The 21,096-nt window shown below is 40.2% G+C and overlaps 2 protein-coding genes across 2 annotated transcripts in view; one reads left to right on the top strand and one right to left on the bottom strand.

Moving 5' to 3' along the window:
• DENND4C (DENN domain containing 4C) overlaps positions 1–13,621 on the top strand; it is a 73,902-nt gene extending 60,281 nt beyond the window's left edge. Inside the window, exons 27-34 of the mRNA XM_065740630.1 lie at positions 4,101–4,276; positions 5,032–5,214; positions 6,690–6,879; positions 7,794–8,039; positions 9,197–9,314; positions 10,809–10,962; positions 12,001–12,065; positions 13,423–13,621. Coding sequence (XP_065596702.1) covers positions 4,101–4,276; positions 5,032–5,214; positions 6,690–6,879; positions 7,794–8,039; positions 9,197–9,314; positions 10,809–10,962; positions 12,001–12,065; positions 13,423–13,559 — 1,269 coding nt within the window. The 3' untranslated portion in view covers positions 13,560–13,621. The remainder of the gene's footprint in view (positions 1–4,100; positions 4,277–5,031; positions 5,215–6,689; positions 6,880–7,793; positions 8,040–9,196; positions 9,315–10,808; positions 10,963–12,000; positions 12,066–13,422) is intronic.
• A 1,379-nt stretch (positions 13,622–15,000) lies between these two features.
• Positions 15,001–18,956, bottom strand: RPS6 (ribosomal protein S6). Its single transcript, XM_065740620.1, has 5 exons — positions 18,809–18,956; positions 17,721–17,931; positions 16,988–17,134; positions 15,782–15,939; positions 15,001–15,145 (listed from the first exon to the last, which is right to left on the bottom strand). Exons 1-5 carry the CDS (start codon positions 18,851–18,853, stop codon positions 15,050–15,052), a joined length of 657 nt encoding a protein of 218 aa, XP_065596692.1. The 5' UTR covers positions 18,854–18,956; the 3' UTR covers positions 15,001–15,049.
• Between the last annotated feature and the right edge of the window lie 2,140 nt (positions 18,957–21,096).

Genomic DNA, 21,096 nt, shown 5'->3' with positions numbered 1-21,096 from the left:
AAAGGACCTACAAGATCATCTAGTCCAACCATCCTCCTATCACTATCCCAACCCAACTTCTAAATCAAATCCCTTAGCACCTCATCTAAATGCTTCTTGAACAGCGCTAGGGATGGTGCCTCAACCACCTCCCTAGGCAGGCCATTCCAGTGCCTGACCACTCTTTCAGAAAAAAAATGTTTCCTCAGGTCTAATCTAAATCTTCCCCGGCGCAACTTGTGGCCATTCCCTCTCATCCTGTTATTATTTATCAGGGAGAAGAGGCCCACCCCCTCCTCACCACAACCCCCCTTCAGGAAGTGGTAGAGTGCAATAAGGTCTCCTCTGAGCCTCCTCTTCTCCAGACTAAACAATCCCAGCTCCCTCAGCCGCTCCTCATAAGACTTGTGCTCCAGACCATTAAAAAAGAGGGGAGGTGATTGTCCTCCTCTACTCAGCTCTAGTGAGGCCCCATCTGGAGTACTGCATCCAGGCCTGGGGTCCCCAGCACAAGAAAGATGCAGAGCTCTTGGAATGGGTCCAGAGAAGGGCCACTAAAATGATCAGAGGGCTGGAGCACCTCTCCTGTGAGGAAAGGTTGAGGAAACTGGACTTGTTTAGCTTGTAGAAGAGAAGGCTCCAGAGTGACCTTGTTGTGGCCTTCCAGTACTTGAAGGGAGCATATCAACAGCAGGGGTAATAGCATAATGACCGTTTACCTGGATTAATAGTGATTGAGCAAGGGGGAATGATTTTAAACTAAGACAGGGAAGATTTAGGTTAGATATTAGGAGGAATTTTTTTTCCCTCAAGAGTGTGGTGATGCACTGGAAGAGGTTGCCCAGAGAGGTTGTGGATGCCCCATCCATGGAGGCATTCAAGACAAGGCTGGATGTGGCTCTGGACAGCCTGGTCTAGTGGTTGGCAAATCTGCCCATGGCAGGGGGTTTGAAACTAGATGATATTTGAGGTCCTTTTCAACCCAGGCCATTCGGTGATTCTCTGAGGAGTGTCCAGCCTTCATGGATCCCTTTACCCTTCAGTCCTGAATCCCAAGGAACTGTCCCTACCAGTGTTCTGAATAGTTCAGAGTTTGCCTTCTAGAAATCCAAGGTAGTAGTTTTTCTCCCCTCCTGATTTTGCCATGGGTCGAGAACTACCATTGCGTAGTCACTCTGTCCAAGACAGCTCCTAACCTCCATATCTCCCACCAGTCTTTCTCCACTTGTGAACACCAGGTCTAGTGGAGCACCTGCCCTGGTTTACTCTTTTAGCAGCTGTGTCAGGAAGTTATCTTCCACATACTCTTGAAACTTCCTAGACTGTTTCTTCTCAGCTGCACTGTGTTTCCATCGTATATCAGGAAGTTGAAGTCACCTATGAGAACAAGGGCTGGTGATCATGCAACTTCTGCCAGCTGTTCTTAGAACACCTCATCTGTTTCTTCATCCTGGTTAGGCAGTCTGTAACAGACCTCCACAAGGATGTTTGCGTTGTTGGCTCTAACCCTGATCCTTATCCATATAGACTCAACCTTATAATTCCCAGCCCCAAGCTCAGCAACACCAAAGCACTCTGTAACACAAAGAGCCACGCCACCACCCCTCTTTACTTTCCTGCCCCTTCTAAAGTGATTATAGCCATCCACTGCAACACTCTAGTTGTGGGAATGATCCCACCATATTTTTATAATGGCAACTAAGTCATAGTTTGAGCTCCTCCTGTTTGTTGTCCGTGCTGTGTTAATTGTTGTAGATGCACTTCAGCTGAGCCCCCTTGCCTCACACCCAATCCTGTCATCAGTCCTCTAGGCTCATCTCTAGCAGGCCTGGTTTTATCCTCTTCATATCTAGTTTAAAGTCCCCAACTCTGAAGTTTCTGTCAGAATCTGAACTGGGGGCTTTTCTATGGGGATTACATACAAATAACACAAAGAACGCTGTTGCTAGACTGCATTGATTGGAAACAACCCTTTGCAAACTTTCTGTCAAATGATTTACAGCTGAGGTCCCAATACACTGTTTCTAAGGCAGCCAACACAGTAAGCAGCTTATTTGGTTAAGGAACAGAATTCTGATGGATCATTGGTAGTTGAGAAAAATTCAGGCCCCCAGTATCCCTGTGCATCATTTTTTGAAAGCAGGACTCGATCTCTGCCCATCAGTAATACTCTCCACACATACCATGTCTCAGTTTCTTCAGCTAATTTTTGTATTTCTCCTGGATTTTTGGGGCCCACCATCTTGGAGAAGAGAAGGCTGCAAGGTGACCTCATAGTGGCCTTTCAGTATCTAAAGGGGAACTACAGGAAAGGAGGGGACAGATTCTTTAGCAGGGTCTGTGGTGATAGAACAAGGGGAAATAGCTTCAAGCTCAAAGGGGGTAGATGAAAGGAAAATACCTTTCACAGTGCTGGTGGTGAAGTACTGGAACAGGTTGCCATCACCAAGTGATGTAGTTAATGCTTTCCCGCTGAAGACTTTCAAGATGAGGCTGGATCAGGCCCTGGGCAACCTGATTCAGCTGTGGTGTCCCTGTTCATTGCAGGGGAGTTGAACTAGTTGTCCATCAGGGGTCCTTTCCAACTCTAAGGATTTTATGCTTTTTGACTTATTGACTCCCATATAGGCACTGTTCAGGTAACCACCTGAGGTCCCCCTCCACCTTTGCTACTATTGGTAGTCTCTGTTTTAATAAATGACCTCATCCTCTGCCTCCTCATTTTCAAGTAAAAAATTTCTAACTCATTTCTAATTTCTTATTTGGGTGTTAGAGGTTCTTGAATCTGACCTCTGTTTTTCCAATGATTTCGGCAGGCTTGAAAATCTTGGTTTGCTTTCTGCAGCTATGTCAAGGCTTATCACTTGTTCCTTTTCTTCTAATTCAGACCACAGATTTTTTTTCCCAATCTGGTGCATCAGACAAAGCCACGTGAAGATGCTCATTGATCTTAGGGTTTGCATCTATTTGATACTGTAGCACTTTCACCAACTCGTGTAGCAACTTCTTTGTTTCCTCTTCTGTTCATCTGTTTGAACACCTGTCTTCCTGAGAGACTGTCAGGGCCGTTTCTAATACATATGCACTGTGGCTCCTAATACATCACACACTGTTCCCTGCAGAAGGAATGCCATCCAAAGGGACCTGGGCAAGCTTGATGAGAAGGTGCACACCAACCTAATGATGTTCAGTAAGATCAAGTGCAGAGTGCTGCATTTGGGTTGGAGCAGTCCCAGGTGTGTTCAGACTGGGAGAACTTATTGAGAGCAGCCCTGCAGAGAAGGACGTAGGGGTCCTGGTACATGAAAAGCTGGACATAAGCCAGCAGTGTGCCCTTGCAGCCTGGAATCATAGAATCATAGGGGTTGGAAGGGACCTCAGGAGATCGAGTCCAACCCCCCTGCCAAACCAGGTTCCCTACACCAGGTAAGGTGAAGACGAGCTGCATCCTGTACTACATCAAAATAAGCATGGCTAGGAGGGAAAGGGCGGTGATTGTTTCTCTCTGCTCTGCCTTTATGAGTCTCCATCTGGAATACTATGCCAGACATAGGACCCACAGCACTGAAAGAAGAGCTGTTGGAGTAGGTCCGGAGGACAGCCTCAAAAAATGATAAGAGAACCCCTTTCCTGTGAAGAAAGGTTAAGGGAACTGGACTTGTTTAGCTTGTAGAAGAGTAAGCTTCAGGGATATCTCATTGCTGACTTCTTGTCCTTAAAGGAAGGAGCTTATGAACAGGAGAAGGAGTAACTTTTTATGCAGGCAGATAGTAATAGAACAAGGGGGAGTAGTTTTTTGAACTACAGGGGGGCTGGTTTTATATTAGTATTAGGAGGGAAATTATTACTCAGTGCTGAGACACTGAAGCAGGTTGCTCAGAGAAGCTGTGGGTTCCCCATCCATGGAGGCAACAAAGGCTAGGTTGGTTGAGATCCTGGATAATGGGAGGATAGTGGAGAGCAACCCTGACTATGGTAAAGGGGTTGGAACTGGGTGATCTTTAAGATCCCTGCTAGTCCACGTAATTCTGGGGCTCTATGAAACTCATGTAAGTGCTAAGCCAACACAGGCCAAGGAATCCTAAAAGAAGACTTATAGTACTCATTCCTTCTTGTTTTAGGTTTTGATGTCAAGCTGCTCTCAATGTAGAGCTTGTGGTGCTTTGGTTTATGATGAAGAAATTATGGCTGGATGGACAGCAGATGATTCAAACTTGAACACTACTTGCCCTTTCTGTGAAAATATTTTCCTACCTTTACTTAATGTTGAATTTAAAGACCTACGTTGCTCTGCAAGGTTAGTGAGCTTTACAGATTGGTTTTCTGCCTTTTCACCTGTATGTGGTTATGTTTTTTCATGAGTGTTTTAGTTGTATCTTCCAGTATTTTTGTGTAGATATTTTTAAGAGTACAACTGTCCAACAGTTGTGATTGTACTGAAGGAAATTATACATTTTGTAAATCAGTGACTTTTGTAGTAAAATAGTAAAAAGAAAAGTAGTTGTTTTTTACCAGTCTTGATATTTTCTCTGCAAGCTTTATTGCAAAGTAAGTAGTAAGTCCGTTTTCATTTTGTTTCTTAAGTGTGGAAACACATATTACTAGTGTTAAAATACACTAGCAAAACAAGATAATGTTGCTGTTCTCTTATGTCCATAGTAATACACAATCTCTTAGTCTCTAAAGTTATGTTACAGTAACAACTGCTTTATTTTGATTTGTATGGTACTGGTATGTTGTTACTCATTGAGAATGATTACAAACCAAGTTCCTTATATAAATATCCTTAATATATAATCTATATATATCCTTAGAGTATAGAGTAGGATTTCTTATTTTGTAGATGCAATCTGTATTTTTCATTTACTTTCCCTTTCTTGGTTGCCATAGAGAGAAGGGGATGAAGACTCTGTCATGTTGTCAAGTTTTTAAATATTGTTCTTCTTGATTTTTGCTACCTTTTGAAAGTAAACATTGAAAATACTACCTTAAATGAATCTATGTTTGTATCTTAGCTTGTTTCTCCTGTCTCCCATTTATGTTTTAACTTAGTTTTTTCCTGAAGCAAAGTACCTCAGGAGATAGTTTACAAGGTAGTAATACTCCATTAACGACGGATCTACTGGAGCAGAAGCTGTTGTCCAGTCCAGCTGTTCCCGACTTGATCAGTTTTTCAGATCACCCACAGCCCAGCCATACTATAGCTGAAGAAACTAGCCCTGCAACTGATCAGAGGTAGGTAGAAAACGGTTATTAATTCTGTCAGAAACACTTTCCAATATTCTTACTCTACTTCTAGTGTGAAAATTGGCTTAAGCAGCAGATGTGGAAAAATCCAACTATAACTTGTCTGTTTCCAGTTATTCTTTTTCTGTGTTTTAAGTGTGCTATTATTGATATGATGCAAGTGTCTTCCTGTAAATAATGCCTTCTAAGCATACAACTGTCTGCAAAATGTTTGTTTGCTATTAATAGGTAAAGCTTCTACTTGGTACTTTAAGAAGGCCTTCACCTTTTAAAGACACAAATTCTGGCATTAGTCCTCCTTTCTGTGTTTAGAATCAGAGAAAGACACTGCATAATGAGAAAAAATATATATTTGCTGCAGAATTCTTTGAGATAAAGCCTTTGGAATGACCTGCACTTGTATTGTGGGAGTTTTATGGCAATACTCATGTAAGGCAGTGGTTGGTGATGTTGCCCATACCAGGGGGGTTGAATCTAGATGATCTTTGAGGTCCTTTTCAACTCAAACCATTCTATTATGTAATTAAAACTCAGATTCAAACTAATCTTTTGGAACAGTGTGAGAAAAGGTATCGTGTTGGAAGGGGAGAGAACTGAGATATCGCTGCTGTGAAGCTTTTGCTGGGATTTGCTCATATTTTGGTGGAATAGCTTTTTCATCATTGTTCAGCTTGGAAGCCTTGAATATCTGTTATTAAGGCTTCTCTCAGACTGTTAAAACTTTCATCAGTGTATTAGTAGTGGGTCTTAGTACCCTTAAAATGGAAGGAAGAATGTTAACCTCTTACCTTTGGTCTTACATTGTTAACAAAATTAGACTAATTAAAGATCCACACCTCTAAATTAATCACTTCTATTTCTTTGCAGATTATTGGGAGGAAGGTACCTTCTATTTCTCTTGTTATTTTATAGTTCCATAATTATGTATTGTAGTTGAATTACTTTTATGTATTGCTTCGGTTATAAGGCACATAAAAGGTGTATTCTGCAAGTAGTTGGATTTCATTCATGAAATTTGACAGGCCAGTAGTAGAAGTTTGCTTAAATTATCCTGTTGGTGAAGTTCAACGCTAACAATTCTTGTTTTACAGTTATTTTAGCAGACACGTTGCCTTTTGCCTATAATATTTTTATCAAAACAGGATAATCTTTATGTATTGACAAAACATTATATTACTATTTTCTAAGCATGATAAGGCTATACCAGAGGCCTGTATAGAACTGCTGTGTTTTCAAATTGGTGCTTTAGGTATGCCTGTCTGCTTTTTTTGGTGTGAGAATCATATTGTTTAGAGACCTTTTTTAATTTTCCTTAAACTTTGGAGCCAACTGAGCAAATTCCTTGTTGATAGAGAAACTTGGTTCCATGGTCTTACTTGGTGACCATTCTCTGTTTCTTTTCTCTTGCTAAAGAAACACTGAATAGTTTCACACTAGTATATTTTCTTCTAAAATTGAAACAGTGAAGCGGCGGAAGAACAGAGTGAAGATCCCAGAGCCATGAAGACATCTGCCAGTAATCCATCAAAAAGGGGAGTGTCTTTAACTAGAAGCCACAGTGTTGGAGGTCCTCTGCAAAACATTGATCTTTCCCAGAGACCATCTCATGGCATTTCAACAGTTAGTCTTCCAAATAGTTTGCAAGAAGTTGTGGTAAGTTTTGAAGTTGCATGCTGATTTGAGAATAAAATGTTGAATACAATGAACTTAAAATGAATAATGTTCTTCTACTGGCATTGTTGCCTGCTTTGGGAAGAAAAATAGGTCAAGTGTATTTTTGTATTCTTATGACAAGTCTTGGTGTCTTCCTGGTTCAGTTTATCTACAAGAATTTGAAGAACTGCAACTTTAGTATAAAGTGTTCTCTCTGTCAGAACGGAGCCTACTCCTTGTCTTTCTAAAGCTGGAAGGTTGTTTTGAAAATAACTTACGCAGAAGACAACACATAGTGTAGACAACACAGTGGGCCATGAGTGGGAGATTGTTTGTTCCTCTTTCCTTCTTTTACTTGCATTTCTCCAGTATGTTCTTATATACACTTACTTACCTGATGGGTTGGCTGGAAAAAAGTAGGAAGCATGCTCAGAATATTACATTATTTTTTCAACTGAAGCAGAGTTTCTCCTCTCACTTAGTGTTTTTTATAGGAAAGAGGCTGCCTTAACAAGTACTGATGATTAAGTACAATACATGATGCAATTAAGTATTTTTTCTTATGTATCCATTTGCCACTGGCTTAGTATAAGCTTAGATAGCTTGAAACTGTGTAGTCAGAGGCAAGTTGTAACAAAGCAGCATTTTATCTTTTTCACATAAGAGGGAGACAAATGTGCTTAGGTGATTGTGCTGTAAAGTTAAGACACATCCTAACAGCTAAAACTGCTGATTCTGCTAGTGCATGTTCAGTACTTGGAGAGGCTTCTTAAATGTCAGAAGGAGTATTACAATGGGAGATATTCAGGGAAAGTAATTCTGAAGTATATTTCTGGTAAGGATGTTGTTAAATAACAAACTTTTTGTTTGTTTGTTTGTTTGCTTGCTTCTTTTTTTTTTCTTTTTGTCTTTAGGATCCTTTAATTAAAAGACCTAACCCTCTCCCTGTATCTGTACCCTACTTGAGCCCTTTGGTTCTGCGTAAGGAGCTTGAATCTCTGTTGGAAAACGAGGGAGAGCAAGTAATTCATACATCCAAATTCATCAATCAACACCCCATAATCTTCTGGAACTTAGTTTGGTATTTCCGAAGGTTGGATCTACCTAGCAACTTACCTGGACTTATTCTAACTTCCGAACATTGTAATGATGGAGTGCAGGTTAGTGACTTTCTCTATTTAGAACTGCAGCTGTTATAGTATGTTAAACGTGAAAGTTTGGTTCAAAAAAGTAGGTAAGTCCTTTCTGAATCAGTTGAATTTAATGAATTATATGTTGCTGTTTTTAACTGAAAAAAAAAAAGAATAAGATTAACTAAAGGCATAGTTTACAATATGTTATATTGTGCATGTTACGAATCCCATGCTTTGGTATGTATATTTTTAAAGTTACTAGGCAAGATTCTTTGTTTTTTTTATATTAATAGTTTTTGCTGTTCAGGCTGATTGAATTTAATTGTTACATAAATAGAACAAAATAATTGATGTTATCTTCTCAATATTTTGCTTTTCTCATTTTAAGGAACAGATGTTTTCAGATACATATATGATCAAATACCCACATTCCATGGGTATTTGTATACAACTCCTGTGATGAATGAGCCGTGTCTGCTTTTGAACACTCTGATTTTAAGATTCTGCTCTTTGATGTCCAAAAACTGCCTTGGAGAAATGTGAAAAATAAATGTAGCTGAAGGATAAAATCTAAAGCACTCACTTGGAAAAAAAATAGAATATATTAGCAGGGAAAATCACAAGATATTAAATTGTGATTACTTATTTAAATTCTACACTGCTGGCATGTTCTCCTTGTCTACTAGTTCTTATTGCATTACTGATTCAAGAGGCACTTAATTTTATCAAATAATTATGGAGCTATTGTTTTCAGTGCCACATATTTTGCAATGGCAATAAATGGTTGATATAAGCAAGTAGAGTTTCTGGTTGTTGGTGAAGCAAGCACATAAACATGCTTATCAAATCTTACTTGAATCAGAAGACGCTAAGGATGTATTATAATAAGTAGTACAAATAGAGTAACTTATTTGATACACAAAAAATAGTTTAGGATGCCTACTCAAATGTATTCTGCAAATATTCATAGAAAACTGAACAGTCTTCATATGACCAGCTAGACGAGAAAATGTTGCAGTACTTTGCTCCTGCTAAATGTAGTTTCCTTTTAGAAGACATCAAGTTTTTCTGTTTGTTGGATTCAAGAGAAATGAAATATTTTCATTTTGTAGACTGACTACAAGAACAGTTTTTACGCAGTAAGATTGTACTTTTGTTCTTTTTCCTTTTCCTCATTTTTATAGCTTCCTTTGACATCTCTTGATCAAGATAGCAAGCTAGTATATATCCAACTTTTGTGGGACAATATCAACCTCCACCAAGAGCCAGGGGAGCCTCTTTATGTATCCTGGAGAAATCTCAGTAAGTAAAACAAATGTTGAAAGAAAGCAGAGGGATTAGAGGCTACAGAAAGAAATAGTTGTTTTGTAGCGTTTAAAGCTTACGACACTCATCAAGCTGGGCATATTTTTACTATAGGAAATATTTGCTGTCCCTTAGGTACTTAACATAGTCTCAAACATCACATTATTTGTGACAGTATTTTCTGGCCTCTGTGAAAAAGAATGTGACCAGTTCTTCATATGCTGTGAACTTATTTAACACCAAATCTAGAATAAATCCTCCCTTCCTGTGCATAAGCTTCATGTGATTTGAATGTTTAATAGCATGATCTGGTCATAGCTGTACAGTAATTTAAAAGAAAATTGTACTACAGAACAGTGTATTGTTGCTTCTTTAAATGAATGAAAGGTTTCAGATACCATTAGTAGTGCATATGGCAGCCTCCTTGACTGTCAAAGCTAAGATCCAAGAAAACCTTTCTCTACTTTAGTTTAGTGTGGAGGGATGAAAAAACATCACATGTGGCACACAGATTCTGAGAATTCCTTTACTTATAATCAGTAAGAAGTCTTTCATTGACCTAACTTCTCATCATGGATTTTAATTTTTATAATCTGAACATTTTCAGCATGTTTCTGTAGTAAATTCCATAGTAGCATGCAGGTTCTGCATATAGAGCATAATATATAGAAAGGATCCCCAGAGCACACAGCTGTGAATGAAGATGTGTGCATGTGTGTATTTGTGTAAATGAGTAAATAAAGGAGCAAAAGGCCTGTTTAAAATGGGCTGAAAGAAAGGCAGTAATATTGCAGAGAATCTTTACAGAACGTATTTAGGAGACAGTGATACATCCCAGTTTTTGAAACTGTCATGTCAGCATACTTATGACTCCAGGTTTAGTCTACATTTCATTTGCATGCTGAGTGCTTACTACCTAAATCAATTGCCTTAATTTTTGCCAGTAACTGGGTTTTCTTATTTTCTCATGAGTCAATGTTTTCAAAACAATAATGATGTTACTCCAGTTGCAGTGTAAGCAACGAATCACTGTAGTAGATATCTTGATAACTTCCTTTCCTGTTTGATGCAACTGTACCTTATTACAGTATGTAGCCCAAAGTTACTAGTGAATTTCAAGGAAGGTTTTGGTAGGAAGTGTGACAGTGTTTTGTTTTGCAAAAAACGAAAGTGAAACAAAACCTAAATTTCAGTCCAAGAAGGTTAAGTACAGCAGTATATCTGAACTGTCACAGCTAATATACGAAGCTGGGACTCTACAGTCTCTTGTACTTCTCTGTCATCTGGGAGCTTATGCATCTGGGTACTTTTGCATTTGTGGTGAAGCAAATGTGGAAAAGCAAACAGAGCCTTTGTGTAGCAGTGCATTTCTGTAAACTGAGTAGAGATTCTTCATATATATCACTTTCTGAAATACCTTCTGCTTGTAGAGGAAAAAAGACAACCCTTATCTTTACTGTACTAAGAATCTAAACTGTTTTATTTAATCAGATTCTTCTGAAAAGAAACCCTCTGCAGTGGCAGAAGATCAGCAGGCAACAAACATGTTGTTGGAGAACATTAAACTGAGTATTCAACATAATAACGTTGTTAAACCAATCCACCTCCTTGTACAGAAAGTTAAACCAGATGTGAAACGACAAAGGTAAAGTGAAAATCTCTTGTCACTTACTTGCCAGTCGAAGTTAAAGATCAGACAGTATACTTTTCACACTGAGAATTCCATAAGGACTTCTGGGGAATGTTAAAGTTCTTTTATATCCACTCAGCACTGGGTCTAATTTTTAATGCTGTGTTTACAGATGTATTCTGTAGCCAAATGCAAAATTCATCGAAACCAAATGAATAAATGTAACTGTATGATCAAAGTGAGCTTTTAAAAAAGGAATTTAAAAAAAAAAAACAAACAAAAGAACAACAGGTACTTTGTGGATTTTGGAGTTGCCCCACATCTTACTAAGTACAGAAGTGTAGCATAATCTGGAATAGTCTCCAGACTACGTAAGCACAGCTATGGAAGCTTTACCTACTTGTAGTAGTGGGTAATAGAATGGGATGCAGCATGATCCCAAGCCAAGTGAGACACTATAAGTTTGTTGTCTGTGCAGAAATTTAAAAGGGCTTCATACAAAGACACAGCCTGGAATATGTAATTTCCAAAGTGTGTTCAAGAGTCGGTCTTTGCTTCTGGGGTTTGTAGTTACCAAAAACAAACATGACCGATCTGCCTAAAGGAGAGTCTTTCTCAAGGTAAAGATTAATATCCAGTTTGATAGTACCCTTTGTGAGAGAGCTCTTGACTTTCTGAAACAAACAAAAAAAGCATGACTGATCTGTGAAATAAGTTCTCTCTGTATATGCAATGAGTTAAGAAATAGCAGATGCTTAATTCTACATTTCTTGTTCTTCTGGAGGCTTTATGAAATGTTTGGCAGGGTGATTTCCAGAGCCAAATTAACTTCTGAGATCCATGGTTAATACTACTTCATCACCTAATGGCAAATATTTAGGCTTTGGGAAACCTCAAGCCAATGGTCATGTAGATGATTTACATTCTTCACAAGCAAGATTAAAAGAGCAGCTGCAGAAACTACATAATGGAGGATTAGTGTCTTTGACAGTGACTTTTTAAAGTGAGAGTAGTTGGCAAGTTAATTTATTTACCCTTCAAAATATTTCCTAGGAGTTTTTATAGAGAAATTCTTTTCCTGTCTCTGGTATCTCTTGGAAGAGAGAACATTGACATTGGTAAGTAAAAAATACTGTGAATTTTGTTCTATATGAGATATGTGTATAAAATATATGAATATACTGTTTGAAAAATAGTGAAGAAAATTGCCATCCGTTGGTTTCAACTTTTCAATTGCTGCATTTTAAAGAAAAGTAATGTGCTGTCTCTCTTGAAGTAAGTTTTGCTTTTCTTAAAATCTCGTCTGCGTGGGGCCCTTAGTTTTGGCTTTTTTCAGTTGCCCTTGCAGTACTACAGGTCTGGGGCAGAGTGGCTGGAAGGCTGCACAGAGGAGAGGGGCCTGGGGGTGTTAACTGTGAGCCAACAATGTGCTCAGGTGGCCAAGAAGGCCGACAGCTTCCTGGCTTGTGTCAGAAATAGTGCAGCCAGCAGGAGCAGGGAATTGCTTGTCTGCTCGTACTTAGCACCGATGAGGCCACACCTCGAGTACTGTGTTCTCTTTTGGGCCTCTGACTACAAGAAAGACATTGAGGCCCTGGAGCGTGTTTGGAGAAGGGCAGCAAACCTGATAAAGAGTATGAAATGCTAGTCTTGATGTGGGGTGTGGCTGAGGGATCTGGGACTGTTAATGAGGAGAAGGCTTAGGGGACCCCTTATCATTCTCTGCAACTCCCCGAAAGGAGGTTGTGGCAAAGTGGATTTTGATCTCCTGGGTAAGTAGTGACAGTACCAGAGGTTCTATTACCTTAAGTTATGCCAGGGGACATTCAGGTTGGATATTAATAAGAGTTTCTTCTCAGAAAGAGTGGTTTAGCATTGGAACAGGCTGCCCAGGGAGGTGGAGGTGTTTAAGGAAAGGGTATATGTGCTAGTTATGGATGTGGTGGTCTATAGGTGGACAGTTGGACTAGATAATCTTAAAAGTCTTTTCCAGCCTAAATGGTCTATGATTATATGAAACAAATAATAAATTATTTTAAACTTTATCTATCTTCAAGTGTTACTTCAAGTCTGAGAACTTGCTCAGTCTTGCCTATTTTTTTCCCAACTCATATACTGCATTAGCTCTTTGTCTTCTAGGCAGCTGCTTGCCTGTCCAATCCTGCTGTCCTCTTAACATTTATTTGGCAACATGCAAGCAGTGGGACTCACTCACAGCATGTGACATGAGGTATCCTGGTAGCAGGAGAGCTTGCACGTTGTGCTTTCACTGCAGTGGTTTTTGATGTTTCAGCCTGAAAATGCTTTTTTTCTTTGATAGGATATAAAAAACAAACAAAAAACATCCAGTAGCTAGTTCGATTATATTAATACATATTTTTTCTTTAAAAATCACCAGAAGTATTTCTATATGAAAAGTGTTGCACGTTGTACGTGGTTTGTTAAATAATTTTAACAATGCTGTTTGTATTTCAGAGGTCTTTGATAGTGAATACAGACTTGCACATAAAAATCTACCTAAAGATGTTCTCAAAAGGATGCAGAAAATAGATGCACCACCAAGCAGCAGAGTTGAGTGTTGTCGGAAGTACTTTGGAGCACCTTTAATATAAAAATGAGGAAACCACATGCTAAACTTCAGCAAGACGAAAGCAGGTGAACATACAAGGAGTATGGGGATTATATACACTCTTTTGAATCATGTGATTACACTTGAGCAATTTGTAATATGGACCTACAGCATATAACCTTGTCTTTCATCTCATGAGACACAGTGTAAAGTATGTGAAAATGTTTGTAAAATGTATTAATAGGGTGAGTTGGTTTCAGTGATTTATCTGCATTTTTTTTCCTGTGTATGTTTTTCCTTCCTTTTCCTTAAATCATGGCCCCCACAACATCAAATTGTTCAGAAAGGTGATAATGAAATAGGAGACTACAGTTGGTGAGTTTCCTAAGGGCTATCAATACTCGTGTTTTAATGAAAGACCTTCGCTGCTGCAGAGTGCTTAGGTCCTTCAGTACTTTAAAATGATCTGTACTTAAAGGGGATCTTTTGCATTATTGTGCAGTATATATGTGTGAATGTAAATATTTGAGTCTTTGGATTGGAAATTGCAATGCAGTTGCTTCTAACAGATAACAGTACCTAGAATTACTACTCTTGTCCTTACTCTTGCTCCAATTAGTATTCAAAACAGTCTTTGAGTGGCCTTTTCGTAATGTATGACTACAGTTGTAAAACCTAGAAACTTGCCAGTTTTCTTGTCTTGTCTGTTAAATGAATGGAAGATCCTATGAACACACTGCTGTTTTCTGCAAAAGAATTACAGGCTTCTGCACTAAGTGGCTCAGAAGTTGATGGCTTTCTACAAGTTAGATAGGAAGCTTAGATGACAGTGGGATTGAGAGAAGGTACATCAAACAGACCTTAACTCAAAACATGCTATATACCACGTGCAAATATGCTTTGAAAATTTCTTTCTCTTGAAGTGTTTACCTTCTCCCATGGTTTCATGCTAGTCTGTGGGTTGTTTTGCACTGATAGTCCAAATTTAATATTTCAGTTAAGATATATTTATAAATGTGGTCTTCAAGGTGTGACTTCATGTAAATGAAGTGCTTGAATGAATGATGTGACAAGGTAAATCCATCTTCAGCTTGCTTCCAGTAGATCAGACACTTGCTCTCCTCACACACTAAGTGAGCAACAGCACTCATATTGTTGGAAAAGAAGAACCTTGACACAGCAGTGGACCATATGCTCAAAAGCAAGTGGCTTCCTCCCTCACCTGGAAACACTGTCTCAACGCTTAAGACCAGAAAAAAAAAAAGCAAACCACTTCTGAAACATAAGATCAGATTTTGCTGTAGCAGGTATTAAGTTTGCACAAGGTAAACTTGAGTTTTTCACAAAAAAACATTACAAGTTCTTAAAGAGAACAGATTTGAGACCAAGGACTGAGGTTCCATATGGTCTGAGTGCTGCAGTTAAGTCTGAGCAATTCATTTTAAGACACAGCCAGGAATTATATTCACAGGAGGTCTCACAGAAAAATTTAACCACAAAAGGGCTTTATTATTTTCAGTATCACGTACATCTTTACTTCTGACTTGACTCGGATTTAGATGTAGAAGCTCTCAATGAAGAAAGCCGACGTCTCTTAGCAATCTGCTCCTGGCGTTTCTCCTTGGCCTCCTAAAAAACAAAAAGCAAAGCATCAAGAAATGTGCAGTTATCAAGTACTTGAAATCTAGCATTAAATTCTTCTCACACCAAAATAATTCCATTAAGTACTAAACCTGTACAAACTCCTATGTCTTCAACCCATACAGATCAGCATCCAAAGCAGCAGTGAAAATAACGAAGTACATGGAGATGGAAGGTCTGTCTACCTTCCATCACAGTCTGGAAGTCACAAAACTCTCAATCCTGTGCTAAATATCCTAAAAGTAATATCCTAGTACTTCTTCAATCACTGTTGCTTTACATTCAAGCAAAAACACTGGATTCTAATGGACCATCCTATTCAGACTCAAATTAACTGAAATTGGTACTGCAAAAGCATAATCATGGGCTGTTAACTACCCATCATTTTCTTCAAAATTGGCTCTCAGAAACACATCAGACCCATCAATTTAACCACCTTCCCAGCACTGGCAAAACAGAACAGCAACTCTCACAACGCTGTCTGCTGGAAGCATTCACTCTCACATGCAGGTACTATAAAGAAGTTATTAACATACAGTACATTTTTAAGTGCATAGTCAATCTTATCAAATCCCACAATTCTCAGGTATGAGTTATTAGCCACGCTATGAGGGGCACACACACCTTCATTCTCTTTGCCAAGAGCTTAGCATAATCTGCTGCCTCCTCTTTGTTCTTCTGAGTGCGTTGCTTCTTCAGAGCAATACGCCTGCGCTTATGCTGCAGAACTCGAGGAGTCACTAGTCGCTGGATCTTAGGAGCCTTGGTCCTGGGTTTCTTGCCTTAAAACAGTTACATAAGTAGTGTTACAAACTATTTCCAGAGAGGCTGTAAGCCCTCTGGCCATGGCTGAACAGTACATTCAGCAAACTCTAACAGTAACATCATTTAGCACAGTATATACAGCGCAGGACAAGCAATAAATTTGTTGTCACATGCAGCATTATCAAAATACAGACTTTAAACACTAACTTGTTATCAGCAGGCATGTATAAAGCCCTGCAGTTTTATAAAAATGTGTTGTTTCTCACAATACCTGTCATAAAACATTCTCCCTACACCAAAAGCATTTTAAGAATTTGGAAAGTTACCATGTAAATTCCAGAAGCTTTCAGAATTCTATTACAAGCAACACGTACACATCTGTGAAGTGTCACTACTCGATCCTGCTTAACTACAGTAGACACAAACACCATATTATGCCCACCAGGATCACAGTCTTCAATAATTAGACACCCCAGTTCCTATGATGCAGAAAAAAAGATCTCACTTCACAGTCTTTTTCCTAAGAAGCTTCTACAATGCTCATGGTTTACCACATTTGTTCTTTCAAAAATCCCTACCGTTTTTGTTATCTGATCAAAAGCAACACATCATACACTGTAAAAAATAGGCATGCGGGAAGCAGAACACAGCCCTCTCATGATAAGATCATTCTGTAGGTTGTCCAAAGCACGGGGGAAAACTCTCAGCACTACCATCTACATACTTCTGCTTCTCCCCTTCACTTAATCTAAGTGCTTCAATGACATTCAACTTCAGATTAATCCTTACTTTATCAAAACTGTTTCCAGATTATTCTTGTAATAGTAATGACATCGTAGTCTATGAAATTTTTAAACTCAAACTGTGCCAAAGTAGAGAAAGAAAAGTGGTGGGATGGAATTGAGGGAAAAGGGGAAATGTCAACTTCATATCCATAAATTATAGTGTTAAAGCTGTCAACTCCTAACAGTAAACCCCTTGCTCTACAATTATGTATCATTCACAAGCCTCAGAATCAGCTGAAAATTACACGCAACCACAGTGCTGTAAAATCTGAGTTCTTACCCTCTTTATTCAGAGGTTTCCTCACGACATACTGGCGAACATCATCTTCCTTGGAGAGATTGAACAGCTTGCGGATCCTGCTAGCCCTCTTGGGACCAAGACGACGAGGCACAGTTGTGTCTGTCAGCCCAGGAATATCTTTTTCACCTTTGATAAAGCAAGTTTAGATATGTTAATTAATCCTGCATCTACTAAACATCTCTTAAATTCAAGAACAACTACAGTTTAAAATGCATTATAAAATCAAGATGTCATGAGAGCTGCTGCAAAAGTAATGGCTCCTTTTTATTACGTTTGTTCTTGTTGATGGCTGATGTATATGCAAAATTAATGGTGGTGCCTATGTTGAAAAGAAGTGCTGTGTAACTGAGAACTTGCTCTATCAAATAGTGCCATTCTGCTCTTCGTTTTTGTTGTAGTTTCATTGGAAAAGCATAGGAGGCATTACTTTCTGAGCAACTTACATAGATAATCCCTGGGGTACACCTGCCTGCAATGCCACATCTGACTGCACTTTCTAATTTAATGCAATAAAACTGCTGTTGATAATAAGAATATTTCAGTTACCACTGACCAGTTTTAAATACAACGCTAAGAAAGAACTTCTGTGTGCTTTTAGACGGTTAAGACTGAGACAGTGTTTGTTTTCTACAGAAAATTACAGCCACTAGCAAGCAGATTGTTTCCAGGTGCTTACTTCTACCTACTGGCTGCTTCATAAACAGGCTCTTACCCTTTTTCACTATGACCAAGTTCAGAACGCTCAAGTTGGCATCCACAATGCAACCCCGAACAGATTTGCGTTTTCTCTCTCCAGTTCTCCTGGGGCGGTAGCAGGAGTGGCCCTTGCTGAGCAGAAGGCGGACACGTCCATGAGTAAGGACACCTTGCTTCATAGGGAAGCCCTGTTTGTCATTGCCACCACTGATCCGCACAACATAGCCCTGCAAAAACATAGAAATACACCTCTTAGTTGTTCGCACTCGCATTAATTCAAAGAGGTTGGCATGACAACATCCTGCTTTTAACAGCCACTGTAACTCCAGAAAAGTTACAGTAACTGCAGACACTAAGAACTTCTTTAATCAACATCAGTTCAGGCTTTTTTCTTAACACAAATCTGAAACACATCTTCACATACCTCCAACTACCATTTATTTTATCTTCAAATACCTATCCAAGAAGCAAATTTTTATTACAGATTTGCATAAAACACAACAAACTAAGTCCCACCCTGACAGACTTTTCTTCTTCATGCTGAACCTAACCCAAGTCTGTTAACATCACTAACTGCGCATATGCATACAACATGAGAGTTTCTACTACAGTCACAGGGATATAAAGAAAAGCAGCTTCTATTGCCTTCCCTGGGGAGACAGCAGCAAGAAAGATCAGCTTATTCAAGCTCAGATGGACTGCTCATATTGACATCTGGCTATTCCAAACCCATCCATTAAGATCAACATGTTTTCCTATATGCACTTAACAGTTTAAACACTCTTTGAGCTTCTTCAATGCAGAATTAAGACTTTCACGGTACAGTCTTCATCTGTCTTGAATACTGATAAGAGTACCCAAATCAAGAACAGAAAGCTACTGAAAAAAAAACCAAAAAAAACCAGCAAGACAGTTTAAAATACACTGTTTATTCTTACAGGAAAAAGCACCAAAAACCTACCCTATTTGTTAATTTCAATATGCACTTTATGAGACACTTTCAATACACCTGCCAGGTGTGTAACATACACATACCCTATCAACTGCACAACTGAAAAAAGTTAAGGAACTTGACTACGCCTGACACACCTTTCTGATTCTTACCTTCCACTCCTCACCAAGAGAATCAGCTGCAACCTCCGTGGCCATCCGCTTCTCATAGAATGTTCTCAGCTTGCGCTCATCATCCACTTCAATAAGTTTCTGGCAGCCAGTGGCTGGGAAGGAGATATTGAGCTAAGAGTAATAAAAACAAAAAATAATTTAGTCGAAGCTTCTCAAGTGAGATTTTCAGTGAAAATCAGCACTGAACTGCTGGCTTCACCTGAACATTTCAAATCCAAAAGCTTTCAATTGCTTACTAGCATTAACTTGTTCATAAGTTCATAAGTTCATAAGGTTGGAAAGGACCTATAAGATCATCTAGTCCAACCATCCTCCTATCACTATCTCTACCCAACTACTAAATTGTTACTGCTACACTCACAGAATCAGACTGTGTGTGTGCTAAGAATGACACAAAACCACAACTATCCTCCCCACAGCTAAAGCACTATGCCCTCTAAGCAGGCTGCCACCAAGCAAATGACGGCACAGATAGCAGAGCTGCACAGGCCGAGCTCCAGTACACCCTGCTGGGCCTCCACTACTAACGGTGCCAACTTTCCGTTCTCCCCCACCTCAGGAAATCCCGTAACAGGGCAACACGACTCATAACCCAGACCCCTGGGATAGGCCCCAACATGGTGCACGGAGCCGCGCGGCCGCCATCTCTCACCATCCGCAATCCACCGCCATCCAGCCCGCAGCGGCACCCCGAGCCCGCCGCCGCAGCCCATCGCGCCCCATCGGCAGCCCCAGAGGGAATGCCGGGCTCACGTGCGGCGCGGGACCCCAACCCCCTGCAGCACTGCCCGGCCGCCTGCCCGCCCTTGCCTTCATCCTCGCCGAGCTGCGCCGCCGCACAGAAAGGCCTCACTTCCGCCCGCAACCTGCACATACACTCGCCAAGCCTCGCGAGAGCAGCCAACAGGCACCGCGCCCTCACGCACGTGACCACGGCCGTCCAATTGAGAGCGAGGCCTTGCGCGCCAGGGGGCGCGGCGAGAGGCGGCTTCCGGCATGCCCGTGCTGGGCCGCGCTCGTCCCGCTTGCCGCTGCTATGAGGCGGGGGCGGTCGTTGAGCAGTGCGCTGCCACGCAGCTGTCTGCTCGCAGCAAAACGAGCTGCGGGCCCACCTAGCGGGCACGTAGCTGCGTGCCTCAGCAGCTTGAGTAACTGTCCCTGCTGGAAACTGAGCAGGCCGCTTTGTTACTTAGTAGAAAGGTGCTTCTTTCCTTCCACTCCGTGCTTTTGTTTTCCAAACTTCAGCATTAAATGGTTTTCAGCTAATGTGACTGCACCCACTGTGCTAATGTCATGATGAGCTGGCCAGCGATGGGTGATGAGTAAGGTTTGGTTTGTTGGTTTGCTTTATTTTTGACGCAAGAGAGTTGAAATTCAGCAATCGTGCTGTCTGCTTAGAGCAGGAAAAGCAGAAGCCCACGGCTAGTGCAACTGACAAACCACAGCCAGAGACTCCAGAAGTTGCAAGCATCTTGCATGTGGGGAAGGGACTGCTTAAAGGAGCTGGGCAAGCTGAATAAGCCTGACTGTCTTCAGGGAAGCAAAAACCAAGACTGAAGAGAGCTTGCGGTGTTTAAAAATCTGCAACAGAGACTGTCCATCTGACACCTAATTCCATGGGGCGTGCCTGTTCTCAGGTACAGATGTTGCTCGCAAATGTTGAAAATGATTTTTTTTTACAATAAAAACATGAGAATGATGTAACCAAAATCCTGGAGTGACAGCCTTTGTCTTCAGGAGAACATTGCCAGCTGTCTGAAGAGTAAGACAGAAAGTAACATGATTTTGTCACTCCAGTGTACTGATGAAAATTACATTTCTTAGCAATTTTCACTTTGTCTCGTGTCATTAAGAAGGCAGAGAAAGCTGTTTGGAGAAGCATTGTGCACAGCCTTAGCATTACACTTTTGTTGACAAGAGTGTTTGAAAATTAGAAGATTTGACAAGAGGTAATGGCCTTAAGATGCACCAGAGGGTGTTCAGGTTGGATATTAGGAAGAAATTCTTTTCCAGAGTAGTGGTGAAGTATTGGCACAGCCTGATGTGGGGAGTGGAGGAGTTACCATCCCTAGAGGCGTTCAGGAAATGTGTAGATGTGGCAGTGAGGGGCATGGTTTAGCGGACATGGTAATGGGTTGATGGTTGGACTAGATGACCTTAGAGGTCTTTTCCAGCCTTAATGATTCTATGATTGGGAATCAAAATTACGTTTTGCACTGCTTCTTTAGGAAAGCTGCTCCTTCCAATTTTATTTAAAATTAGGAGAA

Source organism: Cyrtonyx montezumae, unplaced genomic scaffold, assembly GCF_038088225.1.
Source record: "Cyrtonyx montezumae isolate F1298 unplaced genomic scaffold, pur_monq_1.0 scaffold_29, whole genome shotgun sequence".
Taxonomy (NCBI): domain Eukaryota; kingdom Metazoa; phylum Chordata; class Aves; order Galliformes; family Odontophoridae; genus Cyrtonyx; species Cyrtonyx montezumae.
This window is presented reverse-complemented; position numbering and strand designations above follow the sequence as displayed.